Source organism: Ranitomeya variabilis, chromosome 2 (genome assembly GCF_051348905.1).
Source record: "Ranitomeya variabilis isolate aRanVar5 chromosome 2, aRanVar5.hap1, whole genome shotgun sequence".
NCBI lineage: Eukaryota > Metazoa > Chordata > Amphibia > Anura > Dendrobatidae > Ranitomeya > Ranitomeya variabilis.
The window spans coordinates 256,845,906-256,859,708 of record NC_135233.1 but is presented as its reverse complement, the minus strand read 5'-3'; the positions used below and the strand labels follow the sequence as shown (position 1 = coordinate 256,859,708).

Sequence of the window (13,803 nt, the reverse complement as noted above, 5' to 3'; positions counted from 1 at the left end):
GGAAGGTGGGGCCAAATAATTTGAAATCCATGATTGGTTCATTTTAATGAAGGTTAGATCATCAACATTTTGGGTAGCCAGACGTGTCCTTTTTTCGGTCAGTATTGAACCAGCAGCACTGAAGACTCTTTCTGATAGCACACTAGCAGCAGGGCAAGCGAGCTCCTGTAATGCATATTCTGCCAATTCAGGCCAGGTGTCTATTTTAGATGCCCAGTAATCAAAGGGGAATGACCTGTGAGGGAGAACATCGATAAGGGAGGAAAAGTAGTTCGTAACCATACTGGACAAATGCTGTCTCCTGTCACTTTGAATCGATGCAGCAGTACCTGTCGTGTCAGCGGTTGTTGCGAAATCACTCCACAACCTGGTCATAAAACCCCTCTGTCAAACGCCACTTCGGATTTGTGCACCTCTAACACCTCTGCCATGTTGCCCACTACGGCTTGTGTGAGAACCATCACCGCCGCTGTGTACTGGGAATTCCTGAACCAAGCGGTCTACAAGAGTTGCTTGTGTGGTAGCCAATATTTGCTCAAGGTTCTCATGTGGCATGATATTTTGTAATTTTCCTTTATATCGTGGATCCAGGAGGCAGGCCAACCAGTAATCATCATCGGTCATCATTTTGATAATGCGGGGGTCCCTTTTTAGGATACGCAAGGCATACTCAGCCATGTGGGCCAATGTTCCAGGTGTCAATTCACTGCTTGTGCTGGGTTGAGGAGCACTTTCTTGCAAATCAACATCACTTGTGTCCCGCAAAAACCCTGTATCTAACCTTGCAACGCCACCAGTTTCTATTGCCCCCTGAGAAGCATCCTCCTCCCATAAATATTCATCCCCATCATCATCCTCCTCCTCCTCCTCTTCATCCGCCACCTCGTCCAGGAGAGTTCCCTGAGCTGACAATGGCTGACTGTCATCAAGGTTTCCCTCATCTTCGGCTGCAGACGCCTGCTCCTTAACGTGCGTCAAACTTTGCATCAGCAGACGCATTAGTGGGATGCTCATGCTTATGATGGTGTCGTCTGCACTTGCCAGCTGTGTGCATTCCTCAAAACACTGAAGGACTTGACAGAGGTCTTGTAGCTTCGACCACTGCACACCAGTCAACTCCATGTCCGCCATCCAAGTGCCTGCCCGTGTATGTGTATCCTCCCACAAATAAATTACAGCACGCCTCTGTTCGCACAGCCTCTGAAGCATGTGCAGTGTGGAGTTTCAGCTTGTTGCAACGTCGATTATTAGGCAGTGCTGGGGAAGATTCAGCGATCGCTGATGGTTCAGCATACGGCTGGAGTGTACGGGCGACCAGCGGATGTGCGAGCAAAGTCTTCGCACCTTCAGGAGCAGGGTTGGTAACCCCGGATAATTTTTCAGGAAGCACTGCACCACCAGGTTCAAGGTGTGAGCCAGGCAAGGTATGTGTTTCAGTTCTGAAAGGGCTATGGCAGCCATAAAATTCCTTCCGTTATCACTGACTACCTTGCCTGCCTCAAGATGTACACTGTTGTGAATTCTGTTTGTGGGCTACCTCTGGTGGCTACTGGTGGTACTGGTTGACTTCTGTCTTCTATCTCCAGTGCACCTGTTCCCATCAGGAAATGGGAGTTTCCTATATAGTCTGGCTTCTCACTCATTTATTTGCCGGCTATCAATGTTACCAGAGCTCCTCTGTTACTTGCTACCTGCTCCAAGTCTGCTGAGTCAAATAAGTTTGATCATTTGTACCTTTTGTCCAGCGTGCATTTATATTTATCTTGCTGCTGGAAGCTCTAGTGAACTGAAATGACCACTCCGTTGTCATGAGTTGATACCGGAGTTTAAAGTCATTTCAGGATGGTATTTTGTAGGGTTTTGAGTTGACCGCGAAGTCCACTTTTGTATTTTCTGCTATCTAGTTAGTGGGCCTCTCTTTGCTGAACCTGTATTCATACTGCGTATGTGTTTTCTTCTTAACTAACCGTCATTATATGTTGGGGGCTACTATTACTTTGGGGTTTTCTCTGGAGGCAAGCCAGGTCTGTGTTTCCTCTAGTAGGGGTAGCTAGATCTCCGGCTGGTGCGAGACGTCTAGGGATAAAACGCAGGTACGTTCCCCGGCCACTGGTAGTTGTGCGTTAGGTTCAGCATCGCGGTCAGCTTAGATTCCATCTTCCTAGAGCTAGTCCTGTTTTTGCCTATGTCCCTGCCATTGGGAATCATGACAGTACACTGCCCAGCCATGACTGAGTTTCTTGCTGCAAGTACTCGGCCAGTACTTCCGCGGTGTGTCTGTTGTCATTCAAACACTTAATTTCCAACACAGCCTGCTGACGCTTACCACTAGCTGTTCGATAATGGGACACCTCGTGTGCAACACTGGCAGCTGCGGATGGAGTAGTCGTGCGACTGCGCTCTGTGGACGAGCTTTCGGTTCTGGAGGAGGAGGAGGAGGGATGGCAAACGCCTACAGCCAACTGTTTCCTAGACCGTGGGCTAGGCATAACTGTCCCACTATGGCTGTCCCCTGTGGACCCTGCATCCACCACATTGACCCAGTGTGCCGTGATGGACATGTAACGTCCCTGGCCATGCCTACTGCTCCATGCATCTGTTGTGAGGTGCACCTTTCCACTGACTGATTGCCTCAGTGCATGGACAATGCAGTCTTTGACATGCTGGTGGAGAGCTGGGATGGCTTTTCTCGCAAAGAAGTGCCGACTGGGTAGGTCATAGCGTGGTACTGCGTAGGCCATCAGGTCTTTGAAAGCTTCGCTTTCAACCAACCGGTAGGGCATCATCTCTAACGAGATTAGTCTAGCAATGTGGGCGTTCAAACCCTGTGTGCGCAGATGAGAGGATGAGTACTTTCTTTTCCTAACGAGAGTCTCTTGTAGGGTGAGCTGGACTGGAGAGCTGCATATGGTGGAACTAGCGGTGGTGGTGGTAGTGGACATGGTGAATTGAGAGAGGGTTGGTGATGGTATTCTTGATGTTGGCCTACATACAGTGTTTCCTACCAATAACCTTGTGATTCCCTGACTGCTTTGGCCTTGCAACGATACCTCCACATTTGCTGCCAGTGGTGTCCTAACCGGTGGGCTTACAGTGAGGGAAGTAATGTAGCGTTGCTGACTACCTTCATTCTGAGCAGGTGCACCAACAGTACGTGACGTTTGGTGGTATGTCCAGGCTTGCAAGTGCATGCGGGTTAAATGTCTAAGCATGCCCGTTGTATTTAAATTTTAAAGATTCTTCCCTCTGCTAAAGGTCTTTGAGCATTTCTTACAGATAACTTTGCACTGATCATTCGGATCTTGGTTAAAAAATTGCCATACTGCACTCTTCCTACTATCGAATACCTTTTCAGACATTGCACGCTGTGCTACTTTCACCGGATGGCCACGCTGTCCTAAAACTGTTTTTGGTTTTGACACACGTTTTTGGCCTGATACGGGCCTGCCAGATGACAGCTGTTGTGATGTAGATGGCTGCTGCGGATCATCCTCCTCCGCTTCTGAGCTACTGGCAGCGGCACCCTCTTCCCCCAATGGCTGCCAATCTGGGTCAACAACTGGGTTATCCATCACCTCCTCTTCAATGTCATGTGCACTTTCCTATGTGTCACCATGTAAGGTGCTATAGCGTTCGGGACGGGGCACCATAGTCTCATCAGGGTCAGATTCTGGCTCAGTACACTGCGAGGGCAATGTAGTGATCTGAGTCAATAGAACAGCATAATAATCTAGCTGTGGCTGTGCATCAGTGCACTCCATGTCCGATTCATCTTGTAATGGGCAGTTAACAATTTCCCTTTATAACCCAGGCACGGTATGTATAAAGAGCTCCATGGAGTAACCTGTAGTGTCGCCTGACGCATCCTTCACTTTTGGTTTGGGTGAAGGACACAAGGAAACGTCTTGTTCCTGACCGGGAGCATCCACTGACGACTCGCTGCTTTTATATTTGGAACTTTCTGAAGAGGAGGCGAAAGAGCTAGAGGCAGAGTCAGCAATGAAAACCAAAACTTTTTCCTGCTGCTCCGGCTTTAAAAGCTGTTTTCCTACTCCCAGATAAAAGGAGCCTTCGAGGCCTTGTGTAGCCAGACGATGACGCTGGCTCAACACCTCCAGCCTTAGGTGCTATTGTGCTTTTCCCACTACCACCAGATGCTCCACCACCACCATCAGTACCAGCTGGCAGCGACCGCCCACGGCCTCTTCCACCAGACTTCCTCATTTTTGGGAAAATGTAACCAAAATAACAACCGTTATATGGTACTGTAAAACAAGGTAGAAGGTGTATATAAACTTGTTGAGAATTTAAATCTCCCTTTTTATTTTGGGGAGACTGAACCACAACTTAGGCCCAGTGTATTTTACAACGCAATGTGAGTGGCAGCAAGTGGCTGGCTGATACACGAGAAACTAAGAGGACTGAGGTATATCCACTTTGTGAGAATTTGAATCTCACTTTTTTTTGGGGGGGAGACTGAACCCAAACTCAGGCCCAGTGTATTTTACAATGCAATGTGAGTGGCAGCAAGTGGCTGGCTGATACACGAGAAACTAAGAGGACTGAGGTATATCCACTTTGTGCGAATTTGAATCTCACTTCTTTTAGGGGGGAGACTGAACCCAAACTCAGGCCCAGTGTATTTTACAACGCAATGTGAGTGGCAGCAAGTGGCTGGCTGATATACGACAAACTAAGAGGACAAACTAAGAGAGTATATCCACTTTGTGAGAATTTGAATCTCACTTTTTTGGGGGGGAGACTGAACCCAAACTCAGGCACAGAGTATAAAACAATGCAATGTGAGTGGCAGCAAGTGGCTGGAAGATATATGAAAAAATACAAGGACTGTAGTACAATTTCAATCTCCCTACAATGATCTCAGGACAAATATGGCAGCAATAAAAAGGACTGCTGCACACAAAAGTGTGGACAAATAAACAAGATACCTGTGCAGAAAGGAGCAACAGTGGAAATCGCTACAGCACAAGCGGTTTGGGGGTTAATCTTCCCTCCCTAACAATATCCCTTCTTCTGGTGAAGCTGCAGCAACCTCTTCCTATGCTAAGATCGGCAGAAGTAAGATGGCGGTCAGCGTGCACGCCCCTTTATACCCCCTGTGACGCCGCAGAAAGCAAGCCAAGAAGTGTCATGCCCTTCTCTAAGATGGTGGGGACCGAAACCTATGTCATCACGCTGCCCACACTCTGCGTCCTCCTTCATTGGCTGAGAAATGGCGCTGAAAGCGTCATACGAAACGCGACTTTGGCGCGAAGATCGCTGACCGCATGGTCGATCCCACACTAGGATCAGGTCGGGTTTCATGAAACCCGACTTTGCCGAAAGTCAGTGATTTTTTAATTTGTCCGATCCGCTCAACCCTACTGGCCACTACTAGGTGACCCCCACTACTAGGTGACTCCGACAAGATTTCAGAGTGCAAAAAATTATCACAAGAGTTGCTCAAGAGCCAAGGACCACCTGTGGAGAGCAACATACCTCCTGGAATCAGCAGGTACAATGGTTTAAAAGAAAACTATAAGTAATGCACTCAACCTCCATGGCCTGTATGCACGCTCACCATCAAAAGACTCCATTGCTGAACACAAAGCATATTCAATAGAGTTTATAGTTTCCTCAACAACATTTAGACAAGTCTGTGAAATACTGGGAGAATATAGTCTGGTCAGATGAGACCAAACCAAAATCGAACTCTTTGGATGCCATAATACACACCATGTTTGGAGGCCAAAAGGCACTGCATATCACCCCAAGAACAGCATACCAACAGTGAAGTTTGGAGGGGGATACATCATGGTGTGGGGCTGTTTTTCAGCATACGGCACTGGCAAACCATGTAATTGAAGGAAGCATGAATGGATAAATATAGAGAGACATTCTTGATAAGTATCTGCTGCCATCCACCAGGATGATGAAGATGAAAAGAGGGTGGACATTTCAGCAAGGCATTGATCCGAAACCCACAGCAAAGGAAACTCTGTCTAGTCTGAACCATGCATCTTTCACATTCCATCTTTCAAATAACAGATTTTTAATTACTTTGAATTAGACTGAATTCTAGAATGTATTTGGCCACTCATCACTGCTACAATATTATCATCATCATCATACCGAGCTGTTCTCCTCTTCCCACAGGTATGCACTGAATGTTCCCAGCTCTCCCTGGATCCTGAATGTCTCTGTATATTGCATTGATTTTCTATGCTTTCCTTGGCATGTGTGTCTATGTACAGCGCATATAATCTTTATCTGGTATGCTTTCTTACCCATCATCTTGTTTCCATGACCTGTTTCATGTCTCTCATTATGTTATTCTGGCATATCTTTGAGTGGTCAGTCTTACCCCTCCCTCTCTTTATGACCTTTGCTTAACTCTCTACATCTGGTCTCCCATACTGAGCCACCTCCTCATTCACCCCTGATTGCCCTTAGCTGGGGATATATTCAGACCCAGGAGTCTGACCCAGACGTAGTCTGAACCATGCATCTTTCCCATTCCATCTTTCAAATTACAGATTGAATTGGACTGGAATTGACTGGAAGGTAGCAGAATACCAAACCACTACAGTGTTTCGGTTTCTTTTCTCTTCACCCCCATACTATTTTCCTTCTTACAATCTACTGCAATCCCTCCACCTAGTAAAGAACTACTCATTTCTTCCTCCATCCTCCCCAGTCATCTCACCTTCTCCTCAGAACTGTTCCTCCACATACAATCCTTTTTCTCCAGACACACATGGCCACATCATGTCCTATCATGCTCCCACCTTCTAACGCTCTGTCTGCTACTCCTCATCTCTGGTGACGTATCCCCAAATCCTGGCCCTCTTCACCACATCCCCACACTCATTTCTAACCCCTGCCACGATCCTTTGCATGTTTTCCCAACCATGATAACCTCATACCCATTCATCCAGGCCCCACTCCCCCAGCCCCCCTACCTGGAGCACTATGGAACGCATGCTCCGTCTGCAACAAACAAACTGCCATTTCTCCAAGACCTCTTCATCACCAACAAACTCTCCTTCCTCAGCATCACTGAAACCTGGCTCACCCCCTCTGACTCAGCCTCTCCAGCTGCGCTTTCCTATGGCTGATTCCACTTTTCTTACACCCCTCGCCCCAGCAACAAATGCGGTAGAGGGGTTGGCTTGCTCCTGTCCGACACCTGCTCCTTTACTCCAATCCCACAACAACCCTCCGCTACTCTTCCCTCGTTTGAGGTGCACTCCGTCCGCATCTATTCCCCCTCCAACCTCCAGCTGGCTGTCATCTACCGCCCCCCAGAACTAGCCATCTCCACCTTTCTCGACCACTTCACCACCTGGCTACTTCATTTCCTCTCTGCTGACATCCCCACGATCATCATGGGTGATTTCAAAATCCCCATTGACACTTCCACCTCAGCTGCCTCTAAATTTCAATCACTGACTGCCTCCTTTGGACTCACTCAATGGTCCTCTAAGGCCACTCACAAAGATGGCCACACGCTGGACCTCATCTTCACCCGCCTCTGCTCCCTTACTAATCTCACTAACTCTCCCCTCCCCGTCTGACCACAACCTACTGAAATTCTCTTCCCTCTCCTCTCCTAGTGTGCAACCCCCACTCCACAAACTCACTTACCCTCACAGAAATCTCAAACACCTCAACTTACAATCCCTCTCTGAGTCCCTTCTCCCTCTTACAGTCATCCTTCCATGACAGAGATGCTGCTGCCACTTTTTATAACACCACAATAACAGCAACACTCGATTTGGCCGCCCCGCACATGCATAGCAAAACTCGTACACTCAACAGGCAGCCCTGGCTGACCAGCCAGACCAAAGAACAGACAGGCTTCCAGGATCGCTGAGCGGAGATGGGAGCGATCCCGCTCCGCCGACCACTTCACTGCATACAAGCAGTCCCTCGCCATCTTGAAGTCCACGCTCACTGCTGCAAAACAAACTTGCTTCTCATCTCTCATATCCTCCCTGTCTCACAACCCTAAACAGCTTTTCAACACTTTCAATTCTCTACTCCGTCCCCCTGCACCCCCTCCCTCTCCCCTAATTTCTGCTGAAGACTTTGCCTCCTTCTTTAAAGAAAAGATCGATACGATCAGAGAAAGCTTTGGCCCACAGCGCCCAACGCCCCTCTTAGCTGCTCAACCCTGTTCCTCCAAAACCAGCTTCTCCACCATGGCAGAAGATCAGCTCTCCACCCTCCTGTCAAGATCACACCTAACAACCTGCACGCTTGACCCTCTCCTGTCCCACCTCATCCCTAACCTTGCCAGGGTCTTCATCCCAACCCTAACACACCTCTTCAACCTCTTACTCACAACAGGTGTCTTCCCCTCATCCTTCAAACATGCCAAGATCACACCCATCCTCAAAAAGCCCTCCCTCGACCGATCATCTGTGTCTAGCTATCGCCCAATATCTCTTCTCCCTTATACCTCAAAATTACTGGAACAACACGTCCATCTTGAACTGTCCTCCCAACTCTCCTCCTGCTCCCTCTTTGACCGGTTACAATCTATCTTCCGACCCCATCACAACTGAAACTGCCCTAACTAAAGTCACCAATGACCTACTAACTGCCAAGAGCAAGGGACACTACTCTGTCCTCCTTCTCCTGGACCTCTCATCTCTTGGCATTACAGACTTGGCTCTATCCTGGATCTCATCATATCTGACAGACCGAACATTCAGTGTCTCTCTCCCCCACGCCACCTACTCACTTCACCCCTTGTCTGTCGGTGTTCCTCAAGCCTCTGTTCTAGGACCCCTACTCTTCTCCATCTACACCTTCGGCCTGGGACAGCTCATAGAATCCCACGGTATGCAATATCATTTCTACGCCGATGACACGCAGATCTACCTATCCGGACCTGACCTCACCTCCTTACTTAACAAAATCCCACACTGTCTGTCTGCTATCTCGACCTTCTTTTCTGCTCACTTTCTAAAACTGAACATGGACAAAATAGAATTCATCATGTTTCCCCCATCTCACTCTACCCCTCCACCAGACCTATCCATCAATGTCAATGGCTGCTCACTTTCCCCAGTCCCACACGCCCGGTGCCTCGGGGTGATCCTCGACTCTGCCCTCTCTTTCAAGCCACGTATCCAAGCCCTTGCCTCCTCCTGCCGTCTCAAACTCAAAAATATTTCCCGGATCCGCGCATACCTTGACCGCGATACCACAAAAACACTAGTACATGCCCTTATCTCCCGCCTTGACTACTGCAACCTCCTACTCTCGGGCCTCCCCTCTAGCACTCTGGCACCACTCCAATCCATCCTACACTCTGCTGCCCGACTAATCTACCTGTCTCCCCGCTATTCCCCAGCCTCTCCCCTATGCCAAGCCCTTCACTGGCTTCCTATCGCCCAGAGACTCCAGTTCAAAACCCTTACAATGACATACAAAGCCATCCACAACCTGTCTCCTCCATACATCTGTGACATGGTCTCCCAGTACTTACCTACACGCAACCTCCGATCCTCTCAAGATCTCCTTCTCTACTCCTCTCTCATCTTCATCACACAACCGCATCCAAGACTTCTCCCGTGCTTCCTCCATACTCTGGAACTCTCTACCCCAAAACATCAGACTCTCGCCAACCATTGAAACCTTCAAAAAGAACCTGAAGACTCACCTCTTCCGACAAGCCTACAGCCTGTAGTGATCCTCAACCTACTGAACCGCCGCATAAGCAGCTCTACCCTCTCCTAGTGTATCATCACCCATCCCCTGCAGACTGTGAGCCCTCGCAGGCAGGGTCCTCCCTCCTTATGTACCTGTGTGCCTTGTTTTTTGCTCATGTTTAATGTATTTGTCTATATTTGCCCCCTTTTTCACATGTAAAGTGCCATGGAATAAATGGCGCTATAAAAATGTATAATAATAATAATAATAATAATAATAATAAAATAATGGTCAGTACAGGACTGCCCTACACTGTGAATGGTACAGTGACAAGTCCCTACTACTTGAATAACATCATTAATCCAGTCATTGTGCCTCTGCATGAACAGCACAGGCCTAAATACATCTTCATGGACGACAATGCTCCAGTTCACAGAGGTCGAATCACTAGGGAATGGCTTCTGGAAACGGGGGACCTCAAATACAGCAGCCTGCACTTTCTCCAGACCTGAAACCATAGAAAACCTATGGGATCAGCTGAGTCGCCATGTAGAGGCTCATGACTCTGTACCCCACAACCTCAATGATCTGAGGGCCGACCTTCAAGAAGACTGGGATGCCTCAGCAGACAATCACTGCACTTGTGAGGAGCAGGAGACATCGTTGTCAAGATATAATGGATGCTCAAGGCCACACGACAAGTTACTGAGACACTGACATTTCTTGGGGTGTATACCACCACTGTTGTTGGCTTTAGTTTCAATAAACTGTTTGAGATGAGGAAATCACCATTGCGGCTTCTATTTAAATGCCGAACTCTCATGAGGAAATATCACTGTAGCATGAACTTTTTACATTTTCCATAAATTTCACACAAAAGCCAAATATCCTTAACATTTTGTGACTAGTGCATATATACATACGCTCCCTGTGAGTTCCCCAATAACCGGCCTAGTAGCAGAAGCAGCTGCGGCCTCGTCCATTACCCGTCAGTCAACTACATAATTCTGACGATTGGAGGGAGCGGAGTTACGTCTCCCTGACAAACTAGTGGAAGCAGTGGGATCTGCATAATCTCTCTGGCTGTTATCCCCACAATATTATATATACAGTGGTGTGAAAAAGTATTTCCCTCCTTCCTTATTCTCTATTCTTTTGCATGTTTGTCACACTTAAATGTTTCAAATCACCAAACAAATTTAAATATTAAACAAAGATAGCACAAGAAACACAAGATGCCGTTTTTAAATTAAAGTCTTTATTATGAAGGGAAAAAGAAATCCAAACCTAGAGGATCCTGTATGAAAAAGTGACACACACCCCCCCCCACCCCCACCCACACCCAGCCCTGATTACTGCTACATCTGTTCTTAATCAAGAAATCGTTTAAATAGGACCTGCCTGACAAAGAGAGGTAGACCAAAAGAACCTCAAAAGCTAGACATCATGCAGCGATCCAAGAAATTCTGGAACAAATGAGAAAAAGTAATTGAGATCTACCAGTCAGGAAAAGGTTATAAAGCCATTTCTGAAGCTTTGGGACTCCAGCAAACCATAGTGAAAGCCATTAACCACAAATGGCAAAAACATGGAATAGTGGTGAACCTTCCCAGGAGTGGCCGGCCAACCAAAATTACCCCAAGAGCGCAGCAACGACAAGTCCAAGAGATCACACAAGACGCCACAACAACATCCAAAGAACTGCAGGCCTCACTTGCCTCAGTTAAGGTCAGTGTTCATGACTTCACCATAAGAAAGAGACGGGGCAAAAATGGTCTGCATGACTGAGTGGCAAGACAAAAACCACTTCTGAGCATTAAGAACATAAAGACTCATCTCGATTTTGCCAGAAAACTACTTGATAATACCAAAGACTTTTGGGAGAATACTCTGTGGACTGACGAGACAACAGTTAAAATTTTTGGAAGTTGTATGTCTCATTACATCTGGCGTAGAAGTAACACTTCAGAAAAGGAACATTATACCAACAGTAAAATATGGTGGTGGTGGTAGTGTGATGGTCTGGGGATGTTTTCCAGCTTCAGGACCTGGAAGACTTGCTGTGGTAAATGGAACCATGAATTCTGCTGTTTGCCTAAAAATCCTGAAGGAGAATATCCGGACGTCTATTCGGGACTAGTGATGAGCGAGTATACTCGTTGCTCCGGTTTTCCCGAGCACGCTCGGGTGGTCTCCGAGTATTTGTGACTGCTCGGAGATTTAGTTTTCCTTGCAGCAGCTGCATGATTTGCGGCTACTAGACAGATTGATTACATGTGGGGATTCCCTAGCAACCAGGCAACCCCCACATGTACTCAGACAGGCTAGCAGCTGTAAATCATGCAGCTGTGTCAACAAAAACTAAATCTCCGAGCAGTCACAAATACTCGGAGACCACCCGAGCAACGAGTACACCCGCTCATCACTATTCGGGACCTCAAGCTGAACTGCACTTGGGTTATGCAGCAGGACAATGATCCAAAACACACCAGCAAGTCCACCTCTGAATGGCTTCAGAAAAACTAAATTAAGACTTTGGAGTGACCTAGTCAAAGTCCTGACCTTAATCCGATTGAGATGCTGTGGCATGACCTTAAAAAGGGCGCTCATGCTCGGAAACCCTCCAATGTGGGCAAGTTACAATAATTCTGCAAAGATGAGTGGGCCAATATTCCTCCAGAGCTTTGTAAAAGACTCATTGCCACTTATTACAAACGCTTGATTGCAGTTGTTGCTGCTAACGGCAGCCCAACCAGTTATTAGGTTTAGTGGCAATCACTTTTTTACACAGGGCACTGTAGGTTTGGATTTCTTTTTCCCTTAATAATAAAGACCTTCATTTATAAACTGCATTTTGTGATTACTTGTGTTATCTTTGTCTAATATTTACATTTGTTTGGTGATCTGAGACATTTAAGTGTTGCAAACATGCAAAAGAAAAGGAAATCAGGAAGGAGGCAAACACTTTTTCGCACCACTGTATATACAGTATACTGCTGTTGGTCTCCTGGGAGGAGAAAGAATACATACAGTAGATGCAGGCGATGTGACCACCACTGACCTCCATGTATACGTCACTCCTGTACAGAACCAGATATGACGGCAAAGCAAATCTTCCTAATCCACAAACCATCCCCCCATAGAGCAGATGAATGAGCATTGCTATAACCAATGCTGCAAATGTTCTGTTAGGTGTAGGCCCAAAACGTGAAGTAAATAGGAGGAGACCCACAGATTCATATTCAACAGTGGCTTGTTACATAAAATAATAGGGTGACTGCTGCCATATATTACCATATAACAGGGAACAAGATGGCGCCACAACACATGAGGTCCACAAGGAACAGGATCTCTTTCCACAGCCCGGAATCCGTGGTGCCCTCCTCTGTCGACTCTATGATGATATAAGCCACATTGGCCAAAACCTAAGAGTAAAAGCGAGATGTTAACCCCTAAATCACACAGAAGACACACTATATGGAGAAAAGTATGCGCAAACAGGTTCCCACAAAGCTGAAGATACAATTGTTCACAATGTCTTGTGCTGAAGATTAAGATTCTCCATCACTGGAACTAAAAGGCCGAAGCTGAGCCCTGATAAGGCCATGGCATTAACCTCCTCCACCAAACTGTAGAGTGAGCACAATGCAATCAGGAGGATGATGTTCTCCTGGCATTCACTAAACCCAGACTCATCCACCAGACGTAAGATAGAGAAGTGCGATCCATCACTGCACAGAACACGTCTCCTCTGGAAACCAGTGGCGGGCAGCTTTACACCACTAAATCAGACACTTGGCACTGTGCTTGGTGATGTATGGCTGCATGCAGCTGCTCACCCAAAAAGCTCCCGGCGGGGATGCAATGTTTGTGCTGATGGTAATATCAGAGAGGTCTGGACACTACAGTTATGGGTTCAGCATTTATGTAATGTTACGGGGCACAATACCTTTTCCACTTTCCCAATGATAATGCTTTATGAGCCGTTGTCCCACCACTTAGATGCTGCAGCCCATCACAACTAGGTATGTAGATGGCGACTCATACGGTTATATTGCTGGAAACCTGAAAACCTACAACTAGAGCGAGCTGCAATCACTACAGGAGTTATGTATGGACATCCTCCATATAAAAGGCACG

The 13,803-nt window shown here is 47.1% G+C and overlaps 1 protein-coding gene across 4 annotated transcripts in view; it reads right to left on the bottom strand.

Moving 5' to 3' along the window:
• The window catches only part of GPR107 (G protein-coupled receptor 107), a 99,663-nt gene that overhangs the window by 29,716 nt on the left and 56,144 nt on the right, over positions 1 to 13,803 (bottom strand). For all 4 annotated transcript variants that reach the window (XM_077284762.1, XM_077284759.1, XM_077284760.1 and 1 more), the window contains exon 13: positions 12,958 to 13,088. In XM_077284762.1, the coding sequence (XP_077140877.1) occupies positions 12,958 to 13,088 (131 nt within the window). The remainder of the gene's footprint in view (positions 1 to 12,957; positions 13,089 to 13,803) is intronic.